This window comes from Glandiceps talaboti, chromosome 14 (genome assembly GCF_964340395.1).
Source record: "Glandiceps talaboti chromosome 14, keGlaTala1.1, whole genome shotgun sequence".
NCBI classification, from domain to species: domain Eukaryota; kingdom Metazoa; phylum Hemichordata; class Enteropneusta; family Spengelidae; genus Glandiceps; species Glandiceps talaboti.
In genome coordinates this window covers 3,943,911-3,966,073 of record NC_135562.1, presented here as the reverse complement: position 1 = coordinate 3,966,073, position 22,163 = coordinate 3,943,911, and the positions used below count along the sequence as shown (strand labels likewise).

General features: G+C 35.1%; 2 protein-coding genes and 1 long non-coding RNA gene across 4 annotated transcripts; all 3 read right to left on the bottom strand.

Moving 5' to 3' along the window:
• LOC144445832 (transmembrane protein 45A-like) lies at nt 1-912 on the bottom strand. Its single transcript, XM_078135471.1, has one exon. The coding sequence runs from the start codon at nt 910-912 to the stop codon at nt 1-3; it is 912 nt and encodes a 303-aa protein (XP_077991597.1).
• Nucleotides 913-1,829: 917 nt separating this feature from the next.
• On the bottom strand, nt 1,830-9,368 carry LOC144445743 (ectonucleotide pyrophosphatase/phosphodiesterase family member 7-like). The gene is made up of 6 exons (XM_078135385.1): nt 9,240-9,368; nt 6,744-6,918; nt 4,408-5,015; nt 3,879-4,022; nt 2,981-3,106; nt 1,830-2,634 (listed from the first exon to the last, which is right to left on the bottom strand). Exons 2-6 carry the CDS (start codon nt 6,769-6,771, stop codon nt 2,452-2,454), a joined length of 1,089 nt encoding a protein of 362 aa, XP_077991511.1. The 5' UTR covers nt 6,772-6,918; nt 9,240-9,368; the 3' UTR covers nt 1,830-2,451.
• An 857-nt stretch (nt 9,369-10,225) lies between these two features.
• On the bottom strand, nt 10,226-20,859 carry LOC144445965 (uncharacterized). Of its 2 annotated transcripts, XR_013481939.1 has the most exons (5): nt 20,677-20,859; nt 20,475-20,572; nt 13,893-13,978; nt 13,215-13,253; nt 10,226-11,291 (listed from the first exon to the last, which is right to left on the bottom strand). It is a non-coding gene; the product is annotated as an uncharacterized LOC144445965 (long non-coding RNA). The 2 variants fall into 2 exon arrangements; XR_013481938.1 differs by having other exon boundaries at nt 20,475-20,859.
• Nucleotides 20,860-22,163: the final 1,304 nt, after the last annotated feature.

Below are 22,163 nucleotides of genomic sequence, written 5' to 3'. Positions count from 1 at the left end.
TCACTCTTCTAATTTGACGGCATATATGTCGTCCAGAAGTTTCACTGACTCTGGGTCACTTCCAATGCATTGTGTTAGATTGCCATGACGATCGCTGCCGTTGCCTTCTGCGTATCCTGCGATTCTCGATCGGGAGTGGTAGTATTTCACTGTTGCACAGTAAAACCCACCAAGAAATATGATGATGCCGAGTGCATACCAAGTAAAAATCATGGCCAGAACAAAGATGTTAGATTTGGATTCCATATCCCAAGGTTGACCAAAGGGATTGAATAAAGTAAACGCAATCTGATAGAACCAGCATCCTTGTAGTAGAGTAAAACCGACTCTCAATAGAGGTAAAAACTGTTCCCTTGGTAGTAGCATTTCAAGGAAAGTGAAAAATGCGCACGAAAAACAGGCAAATACCAGTAGATTGTGTATTAATACAACTCCAGGCGGTGGACTGTAGTGTGCATGTAGATAAAATAGGAAACCTTCAACTGCGAAGGAGACGGACAGAAAAAACTTCTCCCGTCTAGGTGCCAAAGTAATGCAGTAATGACTTGATATTTCAATCAGTCCGGTTACTCCAAAGAACATATACATTGTAATATGGTGCAAGTCACTAACATGTACGAATTCTCCATCAATAATAACTTGACCGTGAGTAGCTGCAATGCCCCCTACAATACCACAAACACAACCAAACAAAATAAACATGCCTTCTGTCTGCAATGGTTTATTGAACACCACCATCCGTATAATTCGTGATGTTTGGCACCCGTTTCCTTTGTTACGATGGGAAGTTTTCTCGTTGATAATAACCACAGATCTGACCACATGAAATGCCCACCATATTCCTGTTATGATGAAGAGAGTGCCAGGTAATATATGACCACGGAAGGTGCCTCGAGATAAATGTGTCTCCATAGTTGGAACTTGAGAAGACTTCGGTTCAGTGTTGAGTGTGGCAATTTGTCACCAGAAGGGCGCTGTACGTTGCTGTATATGTTCCGCGGTATCCCCGATAATTAAGGTTTTCCTTAGTAAGGTTATAGACTCTATGCTTTTAGTATATATTTGGCTGTCAGATAGATTGATTGGACCACGTGATATTTCTTCTTGTGATCAGAATGGCTTACAGAGACATTCATATTCAAAGCAGAAGGCTGGAAGGTGTGCATGTCTGATAAGTTTGTCTGATATTTAAATTAAATCTTTAGAGAGGAACGCACTCCTGACGAGTAAAAGTACTTTCATAAACTGGGTTCTGGAGATTTATTTCATGATCTCAGATCTCACATAAGTTTTGCTCGGTTGCCAGGAAACACCAATTTGAAACTTTTCCTCACTCTATTTTTCAGTGGTACACTGTTGCATAATGGGCATAGAATACATGAATAATAATGTACTAAGGTCACGTGTAGGGTGTATGGGGTCAATGACCAGGTTTACGTTTTATTACTTTTATAACCATGTCAACAACTTGTGTCATCATGCCATGCAATCAGTAAAGATTTGCGATCACACAACATTTCAGTTTGTTTTTTTAAAATACATCATAAATAAACGAATTATAATAAATAAATAAACCCAAATAACAACTTTGATAGTGTGCCCTGTTACCACAGAGACAAGGATGCTTGTTTGTGCATAGACCCTTCACGTGTAGGGTCTTTGGTCTGTGCTCTCACGTAATCCCAACCCCTGAATGGAAATCGGTACATTGTCTATGCATTTACAGTAGACGTATTCGGCATTCATTCAAACAAAGCTGTGAAATCGTAGACGCCCATTCATACTATTCACGGTCAAACAATATAAGTTTATTTTCAAGGTTACTTTATTGTGTATGGATTGTGATATTTTCATTTTAGTATTTCAGTTTACCGTCAATTCTGGTTTTATGCATAGGTAAAGATTACATTCAACTACTCTTTATTGCCTGTCTATTTTGCTACTGGTGTGTCCATGTCTGGGTGTTTGTTGCCTTTGTTTTTGTCTCTTTTTCCAGTCAGTCAGTCAGTCAGTCAGTCAGTCAGTCAGTCAGTCAGTCTGTCTGTCTGTCTGTCTGTCTGTCTGTCTGTCTGTCTGTCTGTCTGTCTGTCTGTTTGTATGTCCTTTCCCATACACTCTATTGCTTCCACGATGTCAACAAACATTGCCAGTATGTATTTTGGCTAATACAGCTTTATAAAAATCAATAAATTTAAGAGTATTGCTCCTAGAGTCTGCGGTTTAATAATTGTCTCAGGTACGTCCGTATACTTTTCAAAACTTCATAACTTCCAAAACGAGTATATAAAATGTGTGTGCATACATCAAACGAATATCGCAATTCATTTCATTATAAAGTTTGGGCGCTAATTGGATATGCTTCAACGAAAAATAACTATTAATAATACAAAAGTTGATGAGCCATTAAAAAGAAAAGTTGTATTTAGAATGACTTTATACCTGTAATTCATCCTATCTATACAATGTACTAATGACAAAAGTGAGCATTACAGTTGCCATGGAAATAGATATAGTATTAGTGTTCCCTTTGGAAACAAAATGTCCTTGGAGTACATCTTTGACTTCTTCAAAAGAACCATTATTTGGAGCTGGATCAAGACCAAGCAATCTACACATCAGTTCATAGATATGAATCTGAAATATATATAAAAATGAGAAAAAAAATAAGAATTTTGTTTAAATATATAAAATGGACGCATTAAGTTGGAAAAAAATGTACTGTTTGCATCGACTCTTTAGTCGCAAATGTACCGATCGATACCGCGATGTCTAATTATGTATTCGACCAATCACGTTCTATGACAGAATGCCATTCGCGACCAGCATAACTGGAGTATCAGAGTAGACTTGGAAGGAAGAAGGAAAATTTAAAAAAAAATAGAAATATCATTCAGGATAGCGGAAATAGTTTAGTGGCGTTAGTCCTTCACGTTTACAGATACCAGATAGCCAGCATGTCTCCGGGGTTACTTAAACCTACCGACTCAAAGGAATCCTTGACATATCCTTTCTTGAAACTGGGACCAGTGGCGTAGAAAATTGTTCTCATGTTTATGTAATCAGGATCAAAACCATCAGTAGCGTAATCCGGTTGAGCGCCAGGTATCTGTGAATTAAGCCAAATATATAAAAAATACTAGCTTATTATACCATGCACGTACAAACATACATACATGCAAGTTGAACTCTAAAAATATGGAATATATACCCAGGTCGTTTTACGTCACTGGTTCTGCTGTTAAAATTGCCATTAATTATGTTATTCTCCAATATTTTTCATTTAGACGGAAAATACTCGTGACCTAAGGATTGTCACTACTCGTCTAGCGACTCGTGGTGACAAAGCCCCTTAGGTTACTCGAATTTTCTTTTCCTAAACGAAACATATTGGGGAATAACATCTTATTATCTTCGCTGATATGGACTCTGTCCTGCGAACACACTCTTTAAACTAAAATCGGTATAGTGATACTAGAAACAGTCGCAATCAACCATCTTATATACCACCGTGTTGTGTTGAATTGTATTGAAGATTATATCAATTACAATGGAGATTTCACCAATCAGAAAGTATTACCCTCAGTGATTGGCTGATCATAACTAAATACCTACTGATGATATTCACGTCACGTGGTATTCATTTATGATATCTCTCAAAGCGGGTAAATTAAAGTGACCATATATGGACGAGGATTTGGTATTTAATTTGGAGTTTCAATTAATATTGATAAAACAATGTCATCATGGCTTCCTACTTCAAAAATCAATTTGAAACAACACTTACTAAGTCTGTGTTTGTAACTCAATACATTGCAAAAAGCTAACATGTGTACGACGTTTGTTATTATTGTAAGTAACGCTTATCTGGCAAAACTTACCAGTTGGAGGACAGTATTTGGATTAGATAAAAGTACTATATCTAACACATTGTCGTTATTCTTGTAGTGAAAGCGTTCAGGTAAATCTTCCTTCTTGTATACAGTGAGAATATCACCAGGAGTGTCTTTTAGTCGTCTGTCCACCTGGGAAAGTTGACATAATAATAATAATAACTAGTATAACTGTACCTATCGTAAAGATTAGCAAAAACACGTCAAATAGACATTCTTCATTTGCACAGATGTCGTGTTTCAAGTTATTCCTCACACTGCTTTGATAACATACATACATACATACATACATACATACATACATACATACATACATACATACACACACACACACACAGACAGACAGACAAACAGACAGACAGACAGACAGACAGACAGACAGACAGACAGACAGACAGGCAGACAGACAGACAGACAGACAGACAGACAGACAGACATACGATATACACACGATGGACTTTCATTTCTTTTTGGTGAAACAAAATACTGGAAAAATACTATTCAGAGATTTGCAAACCTCGTGAGCGTATTCATCAGTTGGTGATAGTACTGCAAAAGGAGCAACATCCGGGACATACAGTTTAAGCCACCATTCTTCCAAATATCCCAAAATACCAACAGCGTCTCCAGTTGGTTCCATCCCGTGATCACTGGTAATTATGATATTGGTACTTGCGTCTAAACCGTGATCTCTGAGTTTATCTAGCAAATACTGAATCCCTTTATCCACTTCCCGCATTTTATCTATGGTCGCAGCAGACGACAGACCATTATCGTGTCCCCAGGTATCGATCTGGTTATAAGATAACATCACCAAATCAAGCTCATCTACTGTCAGCCATTTCATGACGTCATCAACTCGTTCATTGAAAGTTAAGTTGTACCATTTCCATTCTTCATGGTGTTCATTCCGTAAAGGGCGCACTCCCTGGATAGGACACGACCCACCATAGTACATGTGCGTCCCTGCTTTTAGACCCTGTTTCTGTGCCGTCACCCATATCGGTTCAGCGCCAGAGTCAAACCAATCACATCTAAAGGTTGATTGTAGAAACGTAGATACAGCACCACTCTCCTTATCGTAAAAACGATTGTGTACTACGCCGTGGCTTTCAACATGCAAACCTACGGAATGAAACACAGATTATTATAAAGTCGAAGTAAGCATATTCTCATCGATGGTAGTTACAACATCTACGCACAGACTGCCTTATCTGTGGTCCAAGGAACTTTTGCCACAAGAAGATATGCTGTGTCGGGCTTTACTCGACCAAGACTGAGGCCGACGAGGGCGGAAAGATACGATGTCGTAATGACATGATTTTGTCATTATCTTTACAAATAATTCAATAGGCCCGACAAAAAATAAAGCAACCTAGCCCAACACTTTGGGTAGGTAGGTCGACTTTTATTTCATTTTTGACTTACAAGGATATGTAAAACAGTTCGGGAACGTGCAGGATTTACTGTCAACACATTTTCAAATAGTTTCTGAAGTTTGTCAAATACGTGTAAAGGATGTTTTATTTTAAGTTCCCCTTTCAGCCTATCGGAATTCTGATGAACCAACCGATTTCTCCTCATTTTCTCCCCTGCCCATTGTCGTAAATTCTGCTCGACTCGTTTTCTTAGTGCTCGTTGAATATACAACAGCTTAGTTGTCGCACAATCCACTCTTGTCTACATCATCAAAGCCAAGCACTGTATATAGATATCATAAAACTTTAACTAAAACTATAACTTTTGAAACAAATTGCGTATCATGGTCCAGCAGCCTTTTCACTGACATTTGCGACCACACGAAGATATATTGCCCATCAACATTTGATGAAAAAATGAAGTAGCCGGGTCCGTTGAATAGGTATTTTGTTCTGTTCTTAGTCATTTTGTTCACATGCTAATATGTATTTTTCTCACGTCACCCCGTGTAATTCCTGCATTAAACTGACAATGTGGGTAAATATACTGTTTAAAAGTTGATCAAAAAGTGCGTTATAACATGTGCTCCGAATTATGAATAACCGTGACTGTATGCTACGAAAATGTGCAACGATTTAACATGATTTAATTCATACTGATCGCCGTAAGTGGCGCTGTTCATAATCGAGATTGAGAAGATTAGAAGACTGAGAAGCATTCAGAGTATTTTCCATTTTCAAATTGTACTACTACAACAGTACATGAGCTCTTCCGTTCATGATATGGTTTTACGCTCACTGTTAGAATATTAGGAGGTTCATATATATATATATATATATATATATATATATATATATATATATATATATATATATATATATATATATATATATATATATATATAACATATATGTATTGAGCACTGTTTACTCCTGCACTAGACATTTTACGTATACTGAGTTTATCAGTTTTTCGTGAGTAAATCACTCGTCAGGAGATGCTGGAGTACATCAGCATCTCCTGACGAGTGATTTACTCACGAAACAGGCTTGTAGAGACGAAAAACCCGACTTGATTTTCTTCTACCCTCAACATATACTCCGCTCTGCGTGCAGACGTATCGAGCACTGTACTACGGACAAATCTTAAACTGACTTCATATATATATATATATATATATATATATATATATATATATATATATATATAAATATAGACAGACAGACAGACAGACAGACACACACACACACACACACACAGGCACAGACACAGACACAGACACACACACAGGCACAGACACACATACACACACACACACGCAATCCATTGTTATGGTATAGTCCCGCATATTCGTTGCATTGGTGTGTGTTTCATGCCACAAACATAAAGCCGTTAGTACCGTTAGTATGGTAGATGAATTTACCTGTCACTTACCTGTCGCTATTGTGTATGAAGATGGCATGGATAAAGTTGGAAAGGGAGGTACCGTGTAGTTTGCTTTTACGCCATTCCGAGCTATAAGATCTAAAGTTGGGAAAGATTGTCCAAACAGGTCGTACCGAAGTCCATCGAGGAGAACCAATATTAGTTTGTCATAATCCCTTGCTTCCTGTAACGGTTTCAGAAATTAACTTTAGGAATTTGCGTGGAATAAATAATTCATTGTGTTGCGGTAAATACTCTGATGTAGAAACACTTACTCAACAATTAATGAGTAATTGAGGCTAATTTGCTAGGTCTTCCCCACATCATAACATTTCCATAACACCAACTTCGACATTCTCTTGTAAATGATCAGCGCCTCCAGTGGCGAGATAAATAGAACGCTACTCATGACTAAGCTAAGTTTTGGCAGGGACGTATAAACATATACGTATACGTCCCTGGTTTTGGGCGCCATCAACATCAACAAAGACTGCAGTTGAGAATGAATGTATAAACTTGCCCGATTTCGTAAGAAACAGAGAGCATAACATTGAAAAAATGGGACAATAATTGTTGATGATATCGTGAACATCGTATTCTTTCAAGTCACAGCATATAGTTTTTACAATAAGCAACTATAACAAATCCTTTGCGAGAGGCGTCTTTTAAGGGCCGCCGTAAAGAAGCTAGTGGCAATACGACAATGCATATTTACACCACTTTGAGTTTCCTTATAATGACAAATCGTATACAGCACCTAGTCATTGTATTTTGATATCCGTATAACAGTATGACTCTCACACCCATTACAAAATGCTCGATGACATGTGTAATTCTGTTTACGTTATCACAATACACATTATTTGCCGGGAATGCATAATTTGATATTCTATTCACCTGCCTGTTACTAATATATTTATTTAGTTCATGTTGGTAATTAGATTGCAATGCTTTTACAAATGACGTAGATGAGTTCATTCATATAGCATTAATATATAATTCATTGCTCTCTGGAAAGCTTTACCATTGAAAACAAATTCAATATCAATATAGTGTTTCGGATGGACGAATAGCATATATATTAAGTTATCACATATCACTTAAACCAGACAATAGAACTTCACTCGGAGCTTAATCGTAAAATTGAAACATGATCCGAGGACAGCTGATACCGCTCATCATATATCCACCAGTAAATTCTGAATTGAGTAGCAAAATGATTGAGCATGTTCGCATTTTCGACCTAGAAACTCTGATTATGATTCGAATTCGTGACCTTCGGGTATTTAATTAGAGTTGTAATCTTCAACTTGAGTTCACGCATGGTTTCCATTTCAGCATGTAAACACAATAGAGCAAAATGGTACGGTAACGTGTTCATAATATAATGTAATTCAAACAACCCTACTGCATCAATATACATGTGTGCGATAAATCAACAGTAAACAAAGAATAGAATTCAATATATAGTAACTGTCCTGACAGACCCCTTTGTACTCCGAAGAGGGCCAAGCGTGACCAGCTTCTCCTTCTCTTGTCTACATTTGTACATTTTGCTATATCTCTTAAACTGACCTTCGAGTCACCCTTGTTGATACCAAATGAACTGAACCAGTACAGTGACTTCCATAGAGATGGCTTTGTTCTGTGCTCACAGATCCATGAATTTACGTGTTTCGACCGATCGATGTCATGTCAGTTTGACTGACAATAAGATAATATATTAATCTTTGTCACGAACTGAGCGGAAAAGGAAAATTCATAAATCCTATAAAAGAGCTAATTGTTCTGACATATTTCAAAGATAATAATTGCGTGATTTTAATAACATTCTATCACAGTTATTATCCATATGATTAAAATGGATGATTATCAAATCTTTGTTGACAAAATAATGACGTCATCATGCCATTGTGTCGTGAAGTTTAACACCTAAATCTAGCTATGAACACGACTGACTGTTGCCTTGACAACACGTCCTTGAACAACGCCATAATATAATGATCTAGCTACTTGGAACATCATATCGATCTCTAGGTATAGAGATTATAATTATATGGTGCTCTGAATTGAAGCAGTTCATTTTTCTAGGACAAATGCAGATAGGCAGACACACATGTCTAGTTAGTGCAAACCTTTTGTGTCGTTTTTTTATTTGCGAACTAAACCTCCCTATTCACTAAATCAACGACAGTCAACATAACGCCTTCGTGTTCAATAAGCGGCATAACTAACAATGCATCATTGCACGGGTATCAATAGTTGCATTGTGTCTCGGAAAAGCCCTGGTTAATATGTGAAATTTTGGGAAAATTAACATTTATTCGTATCAGACTGGTATCCACAACGAAACCATAATACTATCGTTTCATCAATGGTTATCGAGGTCGAGGTCGGATTACAAAGCAAAGGTGCTCCCTGACAGTACGCGATGAATTTACTTTCTGTTATGAATTAGTAAAAACAGAACTATCATCTAAAACACATTGTGGTATATATACTTACCCCTATTTTATGTATCGCTAGGAAAATTAACAACGACTTCGCTATCAAGCAGCTTCATAGCGAACAGGAAATGAAATGAACGTGTGCTGAATTTAACACTACAATGCTACACCATATTTTTACTGCAGGCAACCGCACATACTAGCGACGTCGATGTCGAAGCTGACCCCTCCCCTTTGACCCGAATGATTTATCGCAGAGACCATGTTAACGGCGTGGATAGTGATGCTTCCCTTTGAGGTTTGATGTTGGACCTGACTACGAGGATATATAATTCTGAAATATTCTAAATGTTAGATATAGATAAACGTAATCTCTCGTGTATACATAAAATATATACATATATACTTTCGGGTACAATAAAAGGAGGGTAAGGTGAGCACTATTATAGGTTCAACTTCGAATTCGAGGGCATATCATTATAAAGATGAACACTTACACACTCACTCACACACACACACACACACACACACACACACATATATATATAATATATATATATATATATATATGTGTGTGTGTGTGTGTGTGTGTGTGTGTACATCCATGATCTGTCTGTCTGTCTGTCTCTATCTGTATGTCTGTCTGTCTGTCTGTCTGTCTGTCTGTCTGTCTGTCTGTCTGTCTGTCTGTCTCTCTCTCTCTCTCTCTCTCTCTCTCTCTCTCTCTCTCTCTCTCTCTCTCTCTCTCTCTCTCTCTCTCTCTCTCTCTCTCTCTCTCTCTCTCTCTCTCTCTCTCATCTCTTTCAAACGAACAGGGGAATGTTTTAGTAACGTAACAAGCACAAGCGAAACATTCATTATGGCAAATCAGTATTTTGTCCAGTCTGCCTGTCATGTTTATTCACATATTTGAAAGTATACAGCTAATTCAAGTGAAAAAAAAATGTACTAACTTAAAACATTGAATTTCTAAACAAGGACATGCTTCAGATAATTTGTGACAATCACATCGTATCATATTTTTATTGAAATATCGGACTTTGAATAACCATAATAATTAAAGAAAATGAGAAGGGTACTAGTAAATATGAATCATTATGGACAATGACATTCCGAAATGAATAAAACAAAAGCGCTCAGAATATGTAAGTCTGGTATTTGGTCTTTGTATGTACGATATATGCCAGTTTGAGGCTTAGAATGGCACACATACAACTGAACCAGAACAAGCTTAGAGAGTGCGTTTCATAATTCACATTTATTGAGTGAGATTGCTCGGCTTCGTCTATTTTTTTGTTTTGTTTACAATCAAATAAGAATACTAAACAAGGAGCAGGAGGAAATTTCATTCACAAAAAATTACAATTTTCTTATTCTAATTTTTAAAAAAATACTATAATTCATCACAAGAAGTCAGCAAAGAGCACAGATGAATTGTTAATGGTAGGTTTTAATGTTTCTTGACGATCGAAAATGGAAAAAATGACAACTAAAACAAAAAATCTTAGAAAAACTATCACCGTTAAAACTCATAGATACAAATCTCTGAATTATTTATGCTTCTATTTAAGAATTATTGTCATGACAAGTTTCTCGTAACGTTGGTTTAAGTACGTGATCTGTTCAGTATAAGGATGAATGGTTTCTCCCTCGGATGCTCTATCCGATGGCCTTCCAGGATAATGCTCTTTGATCCAATATGATAAGTATATGATACGCAGTCTATGTCCACAGTCTGGTTATAGTCTTTTATCGTGTAGGTTTAACTTATCTTCGGGATGATTAATACGTGATTAGATCAGACAAACCCCAGTATTAACAATTTATAGTTTACTTCAAATGCAAAACGCTGCTTGACATAATACATGTTTACATGCTTCCGTACATGTAAACTTCTTGCATCAGAGAAGGCGGCAAGCCGAAACATCTTGCGCCCTCTAGTGTTCACAGCTGAATCCACTCTCGTTTCAGAGATCTGTAGAACGGCTTCTTTTGGAGCTTCGGTACCACGAACAGAACACACTGAACACGCCGATGAGAAAAAGAGCCACTACAATCCCAACAAGCACATAAGTAAAGTTTTCTGGCAGGATGCCTCCTTTTACTTTATCTAATAATCAAAAATATATAAACAATGCACCAAAATGTAAGCCATCAATAATATGTTTTAGAAATATGAATGACTTTTCTCCATAACCATGGAAGAATAGAATTGGACTAAACAACGGAAATAAATCATTGAGTTTTTAAATAAAGACAACCTCATTAATGTATGTGATTGGCAGTCACATCCTATGTTTAATATCATTCAAAAACATGCCGGAAATTACCTCAAACATTTATTTTTCTTATTTATTTTAAGAGAGTCGCTTTGAACAATATTACTTCCGAAACAACTGCAAGTCATTAACGACGGTATTGACGGCAATGAAATACATGAATGGAAGGTGCAGCTGTCTAGTGCCATTCCATTTTCTTTTAAATACAGTTTACTTAACGTTTCAAGGGAATGGGTCATCTAATAACCCCACGTTCGTTATTGTAGCGATTAAATATTAAACACTCTGTCTGTTGTCAAAATTTACAGATCTAGATACATGTAAATAAATGTCCTGTTTTTGCTGGCTCAAAGTTTGATTGTCAAAATGCCTAGATATGGTGTGTGCGAGCACATTTGCTGCGACAATCATCACCTTATATAATCATGTTTATGGTTATATTTGAATTAACTACACGAGTGGTGTCGTGATTGAGACGATCCGGTCTAACATTTCGGTGTTTGAATTGTAAGCTTTAGCTCTTTTACGAATAACAACATTACTAACTATATAATCAAATTTTATTTTTGCACAATCCTCTAGTGAAGACATACGAAATATAATCACACACACACACACACACACACACACACACACACACACACACACACACACACACATACACACACCAACACTCATACACATACACATACATACACACACACATACATACATACATACATACATACATACATACATACATACATACATACATACATACATACATACATACATACATACATACATACACACACACACACATACACACACACCAACACTCATACACATACACATACATACACACACATACATACATACATACATACATACATACATACATACATACATACATACATACATACATACATACATACATACATACACACACACACACACGCACGCACACACACACACACACACACACACATACATACATACATACATACATACATACATACATACATACATACATACATACATACATACATACATACATACATACATACATACATACGTGTCACAAGTGCACCATCAGTGACGGAAACCATTCGTCAGTATCAGTCGAAATACACAAAAATATGAGTATTCTTAAACTACATTATGCAGTTATTTAATATGCATAATAGAGTGGATTGTATCCCCAGTTCGTTTAAAGTCTAGACAAAAAAACATATCTTAAATTGTAATGTGGCCATATATCATGTAAATAGGTTTGAACTATTGACACAATATATAAGGATGAAAGGCACTTAATATATTAAAACTATTATGAGACAATTGATAAATTAATGTATCACATTGAATGATAAATCTTCCTTTTCAATTAGTGTTAACGATATCTGTTTTATAAAATCCATCCTGTAATGAGACTGCTTAGTCCAGTCTGCTCCTTGTTCAGAGATACATTAATCTATCTATCTGGCCTGTCTGTCTGTCTGTCTGTCTGTCTGTCTGTCTGTGTCTATCTGTTTGTCTCCATGTATACATACATACATACGTACGTACGTACGTACGTACATACATACATACATACATACATACATACATACATACATACATACATACATACATACAATACATACATACATAATACATCCCTTTGTTCCCTTCCACGCACCCACCCATCCATCCATCCATCCATCCATCCATCCACTCACTCGCCCACCCACCCACCCACCCACCCACCCACCCTTATCCAAGTAATTCTGTCGTACCTGTGTTGTATGTTGCCATAGGACTTCCTACTGTTGATCCTTGATGAAGTTAAAGATAGAATACAGGTGAAGCACAAATTAACGAGTGTTGTCGGTTATGTAATACATTATTTGTGTACAAAAAAAAGACAAATATGTTTCATATTACATTGTTTGTATCATAGATTATTTGTGCAATAAATAAAAATGTTACCGATGATAACATGGATGTAATCAATTGAATGGTGACCCTTTAAACAAAACTTTCAAAGCTTTCTAAAGTTAATGACACGGAAAAGGTCAAATCAATGTCTGAATAGATAGCTTACCTCTAACAATATATATATATATATATACACGTTTGAACAGTGTTCTCTAGAAATACAATCTGCAACAATATCGATAAATTTGCCATTTGACACGAAGGTGAAGGTGAAGGTCAAGGCATAGTGTCATTGCTTGAAACTTACCTTTATTATAGGCATAGGTACAGATAAACTCGACAAGCCAAAATTGCATTACTATTGGATTCTTAACAGTTATTTTATTTAACTTTTATTATTTTTCACTTCCGTGTTCGATCATTTGGTACATTGAAATTATTTCATCGGAAAAAACAATGTTGTGAGATCAGCGAATCAGTTAGAGTCAGGAGCCTGCGAAACAGACGTGCAGTATTATTGAAATTATTTTTCTTACCTGGCGTTGGAGCTGAAGCTACAAAGGTTGGAGCCAAAACAAGGAACCTAATGAAATCTTGACCCATGATCTGTGATGCTCTCTTCCTGATAAAACAAAATTGGAAACATTATTTAACCCTATGACGTTACTTGGTAACCACAATAACCTCAAACAGTCACTTATCTGGAGAGATTACTGTCATAAACGAGGCTTCAGTTAAACTGATTGAAATGTATTTGAAAGACGGAGCGACCTTTGAGTTATAGAGCACTTATCATCGTATGTGTAAGCAACTAGAGGATTACCTGTCACCTCGTAGAACGATAAAACTAATAAAAGTTGAATAAACCATATATGTTATTAATATATATAATATATATAAATATATATTTATAATATATTTGATATATATATATATATATATATATATATATATATATATATATATATACAGTGTCTGATGATCGCAATATGCGTGAAACTCCGAGTTACACCCAAGAAAGAGTTCCAGTACTACCAAAACTATATATATATATATATATATATATATATATATATATATATATATATATATATATATATATATATATATATATTACCTTGGAATATGCTGTTCCTTTCCTCAAGGAAATTCACATTCAGTACTAGTTAAAATCAAGAAACAAGTTTAAGGTTTACTTTACACTTAATTTGAAGTAGAAGTCATATCAAAATGAATGTTTTTTATAATCCAATACGGTCGCCGAACTCTGTCAGAACTCTTTGGGAGAAAAGGAATGTGAAAACCAGACAATGAACTCCACAGTTTCGTTTAGTATTTCAAAAGAACTTGGAACAAGCTTTCATAATGGCAATTGCGAAGAAATTGGTTATGGAGGAGTGTTCTAATTTAGATAATATAATTTATTATGTGCAGTTTTTCGGTCTTAGCAACGTTGATTCAGGGAATCAGCCTCGACACGAGCATCATTTACAACAACTATAACAATAAACAATAAAAGCAGCACCAACAATACTATTGAAATAATACATAGAAAGAGATGTCGGACACAGCGAAAACATTTTGAAGAAAGATCCTCAACTATATAACATTAGACATGGAAGTATCAGCATCGGTATAATCATGCAATTGTAGACAAGAACACTAAACTAAATCCCCATGATGTCGTAAAACTATAAATGGCGTTATTTCCTTGATTGGGTCAGAGATTAACTTTATACTTTCTATCTCAGACAGACATTACTATATTGTTTTGAATCTGACAGTGTCTATAAATTCACATTTTATTGAATTGAATGAATAAATTATCTACGTTAGCAATCTTTAATTACAGAATCCATAACTACACATACAATCAAGGACACAGATGGAGATCACATAGTCAATACATGTTACACCATAAACTGGAGATTTCGTCTTAACTTGCAAAATGCCATTAAACTACTATCAAGATCAGTGAGACTGATCACAGGGTTTCATGTTGAATTGACAACATAAAAAGATAATACACAACCACCCTTACAAAGTATATTCTCAGTATTTCATTAATGATAACAAAAATAAATACAAATGTAACAAAGTACAGAGCAGACATTGTGTAAGGGACGCTTGTGTTATTTTTATTGTGTCTATCGATCTCTCAACATGAAACCTGTTTATCAGTCTCACTGATCTTGATACATTTGCTGAGATGAAATCTCGTGTTCGACAGTGCCATTGTGAATTGTTATGGTTTGATAAGGGCAGGTTTAAAGAATAATGGTGTGACCTGAATAGGCAATAAAACAGCACGAGAAACAAATACTGCAACAGTAAAGACAACAGCCTCAACAACAGCATCATTTACAACAACTGTAGCAATAAACAATAAAAGCAGCACCAACAATACTATTGAAATAATGCATAGAAAAAGATGTCGGACGCAGCGAAAATGTTATACATTACCATGTATTGATAAAGTACCAAAGGAAATCGTACCTCAGAGTTTCTAATTGAGAAACGACGGCCCAAAATGATACATAATTCATATGAGCTATCACTGTACACATTTTAGCCTTTACAGTTGACACACTTGTCAATCGAATGATTCCGAATTTGCACACAGATCTGCATTCATTTATTATTCATTATTCTGATAACTGTCGGCTCTTTACTGGTTCAGTATTTACTGATTAGAAGTTATCGGATACGTTACTATCATTCTTATAGCTATCAGTTTTGCTTTGTAACCATATTATTAATTTATAATGACGCGTATTATTTACCTTCTTAATAAAACATTCAAGTTCAATATACATGTTTAAAGATAACTAGTTATATGGCCATGTGACCATGGTCTATGATTAGCAAATAAACCAAGCCTGACATATATGTAGTCATACGGGGTGGGGATGGGGGTTGGGGGTTAGGGGGGGGGGTAGGGGTATGTCATTATTTAAACCATTATTATGTGTAGTATATTAAAAAAACAAGTTTACATTCTAATAATCTATTTCATTTAAACAATGGACATGAGAATACAATGTGATAAAAAGTGCCCTTCTGCCCTTTATCAATCGCCTATTAACCAGTTCCCATAGAATAATTTGTGTAGTGACCTAATCGAAAAACAAGAACAAAAACAACAACAACAACAACAACAACAACAACAAAAGATCAACAACAATAAAAAAGACTAGAATTAAATACTACAAATCATCACTACCTGAAACAGCTGACCAGAAATCATTCAAGTTACAACAGAGCAAAGAGTGTCAGTGAGTTTTCACCACTGAGAAGCCTTTATGTACAATATACATTTCTGATGAATGCCGATCATTTAGGAAAGTGATGTTGTTGATTTACTTGATAAAAATCAGTACTTATACTGCTTAACACAGCAGGGTTGTGTAATTCTAGAGGAAAGAGATTTGTCTCGTGAAAGTCCTATATATGTTACATACAATCTTCTCGTGGACGAGATGGGCCAAAAATAGATATCAAATAAACCATCCCATGTCGGAGCGAATTGCAATGCTTAGACTAATCTTTTGATGTAATTGTTATATTTCACATTGACATGTATGAAAAGTAAAGCACGTTTCATATTACCTTTCAGCGGCTCTGTTTGATACAATCACACAGACGAGTATGAAACTGCACATATTACACTTTAAGATAACATGATTGAATGAATACAGTTTCTTGCCACATTTTGTCTAAATGAAATGAACTAATGTGCCACTATGTATATATCAAATGCAGACATCAAAACATTGGTGCCCGCGTGTCTGCATCTAGTTGCAGTATGTCTAAATGCTTTATTTCATGACAGACACAATGTAGCAAAAGATGGCGATCTGGCTATGTTAGTGTAGAATATACAGTTTCTTATTGGTTTCTGTATATTTGTATTAAATAAAACCGGTGAACGGTAACTTGAATCGGACTGTATGTTGCAATGTGTATGTGATTTGGTAACGATTATGGGAGCCCATATACGGAAAATGTAGCAATGCATTGGTAAGCTTTTAGTCACTCAAGACGATGAAAAGAAATTGTGTTTTGTAAGATTTTTTGTCGACCAGACGATAAATGAAGCATAGACCAATGTTTAAAATTTAAATGTTTAAAATTTAAAACAAAAAGTAGCCAACGTTTTATTTCTGCGTAATGTGTTATATTTGAAGTACCTTCAGAATGACCTTTGACCATGAATCTTACTCACTTAATATGCAAAAATATACACTCGAGAGTGACACTCAAGCATGCCGTCCCTAGAGGTTTTAGAGACGTGAAAATACAATTACTTGAAATTGTACGAACGTTGCTATCGGTATATCAGCTATAATCAGATGATTCTTATCTATCCTAACAATTTAGAACATTTTGACGAATTATTATTGGGAAACATTAAAAAACGACAGGTATGTGATCGAATGATGTGATGTCACAATTTATGAAATGGTTTAGATTCAAACTTTCTAACAATACATGATTCACTCGCTTGTAGAATGAAAAATAAATTGCATACGTGAGGCCTTGAAAAGCACATTTAGTCACAGAGAGATTAGATTTTATCTTTATACTGCTATAAAGATCCAGTTTACTTCTATGTGCTTGAATTTCCAGCTATCTCAGTTTCAATCAAGCAGTTCCCCTAGACTAATGTTCATTCTACTCCTACGTCAAATGTCAAAATTCTCACACTGTGGTATACCACATATGTGGCTGTCATAATGTTTTATCTTCACCCAGTGTAATTTTGTAGAGTTTGACCTCACCAGATTGCATGCCCTTTTTTTTATAAAACGGCTTTACGATATAATATGATTTGTTTGTGAGTGCACTATGTTCATCTGTTCCGTGTCAGGTGCATCAATGTATATTCTTGTTTTATGGTTGACTAAATATACAATTATACAATTGAATACTGTAGTGAAAGTGAATAATTGAAGGTTTCAATTTATCAAAGACCATTAACCTTGACATCCACTTTTACCCATGACCTTCACCAGTTAGGCGTTTCACCTTTGTTAAATGACTCATAGATGCCAATTTGCGGAAATAATAGTGACGTGTTAGATGTGTGACCGAGTTGCAATTAGGCCCATCTTCCAGTAAATAAGTGCGTCACCTGAAAATTGTAAATTCCTTTATTTAACGTCATATCCTGTTTTCATGTTTAGTTTAGCGGTAAATACTATGTAATATCTATTGTTATTGAGGGTATTTTTGTGTTGGGTCGAGAGGCAGTTATTACAAGGCGGACGTGATCTGATTTGATTTGGTTTAGTAAAGATTCTTATAAATGCTTCTCCATCCTTCTTTAGTATTATTCTTTGATGAGAAAATGTGACAATAACGTTAATAACTAGAATGTTTGATGCTAGAATTGAAACTATCATTTCAGACATTAAACAGAGTTTCATTTTTTTTCTTAAAAACGTACCTTTTGAAACTGTTCTGATCAAAGTAATCGAAAATTGTATAGATTTGATACAAAAAGTAAAAGTGATACTGAAAGAATGTATTCAACTAAAAATAGTACAATTGTCAATATCAGAGACAGAATTCTGCTACTCAGTCAAAAGCATTGAAACTAGACAATTTGTGCAAAAGAGCGACGACTCTTCGTTTAAAGCTGCCATCGACGTCGTCTGAATAGAATAAGGTATGTAGTGTCCACTACCGTGTTCCGTTGTATAGAAGCCTATATGGACTTAGAGAATGCCACTGCATATAACATCAATTTGTATAGTCTAACAAACCATGTCGTTTTATCTATCCTTAAATTAGTGTAATTAGATACCGTTAGTACCCACCATTTTGAAACAGTTAAGATAGAGACTAAGCAAGTAATTTGTCATTAGACTATTTATGTCAGGATAGATCTAATAAGCGTTAAGAAATAAAAAAGCCTAGTCTACTTGACTTAAACGTCACAATGACAGATTTTTTCGAAATGTGCTATATTAGTCTGCTTAACTTATAGTAAAACTAATAGATTCAAAATAATCTAGATGTTTTTGCTACCAGTCGATAAAATGTTAGATTTGAAACAACCTACCTTATTCTGTAAAACTCAGTCGTCAAAATGCTATATCAGAAGTCGGTTTTCAGCCGAATTCAATCATCAAAATTTTTCATTTGAAATAAACTAGTCTATTTTGACTAAATCTGTTGAAAATTGTATTTTAGAAGTCGGTTTTCTATCATCAAAATCATGAAATGTTATATGTGAACTGTGATAGCTTATTCTGTCTAACTCAATCGTCAAAATGGTATATTAGAATTTCGCTCGATATTCTGCCCAACCCAATCGTCAAAATTTGAAATATGTTGCCTAGCCTGTTCTGCCTGTCTATCACGTCCTTTGTTTTACATTCTTTGTTGTGAAACATTGTCTTAATGTCTCCAGTCAATCGAATACGCTAGCTTTGTAAATACACTATACTTTACAACTGTTGTATTAGTAAGAATTCTAGGAAAGTAATGTCTTTTGTTTCTTGTATGTTTTATGCGATGAAAATCAAACTTGCTGCAGTCTGAACTGTTTACACATCTACAATATCAATAGTGATCAATAAAACATACAGAGAGAGGCCCTTCATCAGCTAATCAACATTCGATGTCACTCAATGACATAGTCTAGGTATTTCTGTTCGATGACATGTACCCCTCACCCATCCAGCTCACCATCCTCTAACGTATAAAACCAATTTCTGCTTTTATAATCAACAGTTTCCAAACATTGTAATTAAAAATATGGACATTTATGAACTATTTTTATGAAAATATTCAAAGTATCCCAAAAGCTTATTTCGTCTTGCTACATGTCTAGATGTAAATCAAGACACAAACAGTTATTACAAACTGTTGGATGACGTCCATAAATATTTTTTTCATGGCGTCAGGTACCCAAAACAAATCTGTGAACCTTATTTGATATTTGTAACCTATATATTACACATGTTGACAAGTGTATCTGTTTCCTCAGGTAACAATTTATGTAAAATGTATGGTCTTAGAGAAACTGGCGACCAATGCAAGGATTTGTTCCATATGAAATATCCCAAACCCTTCACATTGAAATAGAAATTAACAATATTAATACTTACCGACTACTTGAAAGGTGTGACCTATTCCTTCACGAACATGCCTATTCCATAGACGTCTGTGATGGGTTATCCAAATTTACCGACAACGACAATATAACCTCGGGTGACGAAAAATGACAAGTAAATGACACTGACAAATACAACCTCGAATAACGTATGAAAACTCACTGGATCAACGTGTGTACTAGCTTGTCTACCATACCTTGCCACGATATAGTTTAGTTGGCAGTATAACCACTATGTAACGATTTGAAAGATTCACTTTAGTAGGCAGCTTCTCGGCTATGTAATGGTTTCAAGTCAGCGTTATATCGATTCTGCATTACAAAATCACTCATCCAAGAATATCAGTGAAACCACTCTGATCATGCACAGATTTGTTGTACATCACTTTCGTCTGATTAATCCAAAATGATTGAACGATTGATTCATTTTTATGACGTCACCCTGCCATGCCTTTCAGTCTTATTACCCAGACACTTCTATTATTCCAGAGGTAAGGATAGTGTACAGGTTGTCGACATCAATGGATAGGAACATTCTGTATTGAAGTATGCGCGTTAAACATGAATTAATGAGGTATTGTAAAGCGTCTTTGTCATGTAGTTTCCCCTTAATAACAATTTTCTTTAACGTGTTACATTTGACGTTAATATATTAGCAATTTATCTAATAACGTTCCACTCTTCAACCGATAGAGAAAGGTCGACAAAAACTTGAATTTTAGCGGGAATGTTAAAGTGACTGTAAGCTGTCCGTTACATATTAGCCTACTGACGTCATTGGAAAGTTTCAAAGACATCAAAATATATGTTCACTCTTCCTGAACAAACAAGATGTGATAAATGGAGGACGTAAAAAATGAAGAATATTATAAATCGAAGCAACAAGTACGTCATTCCAAATCGTTACATCAATCAAGTCATTGATCTATTATCAACCAGGAATATAATCAATCCCATAATCAATAATTTATTTTACTATACTATTTAATGTTTAATCACTTGACGGAGCATAACGTCTGATTAGCTCTGTTACAACTATTTGTCATGTCCTTCAATATTGTAACTTTAGTGTCTGTAATTGTACGTTTAGTATTCGTACGATACGATACTATACGACACGACACAATACAATACAATACAATTCAATACAATACAATACAATACAATACAATACAATACAATACAATACAATACAATACGACACGACACGACACAATACAATACAATACAATACAATACAATACAATACAATACAATACAATACAATACAATACAATACAATACAATACAATACAATACAATACAATACCACACAGTACAACGCAACGCAACGCAATGACAATGTAATGCGATACGATACGATACAATACAATACAATACAATACAATGCAATACAATACAATACAATACAATACAATACAATACAATACAATACAATACAATACAATACAATACAATACAATACAATACAATACAATACAATACAATACAATATTAATGAATAGTTCAGCATTTAGGAGGCAATTCCCTCGACGTTTCTTGATTAATGTATACTTTCAGTGTGCTGGATATGAATTAATACAAACTAGCGATGGAATAGACCTAAGTAAATATGAAATTGGTGCATATCAATAAAGAAAACATAATACGTGAAATCAGGAAGGAGAAAAAACTACCAATAATC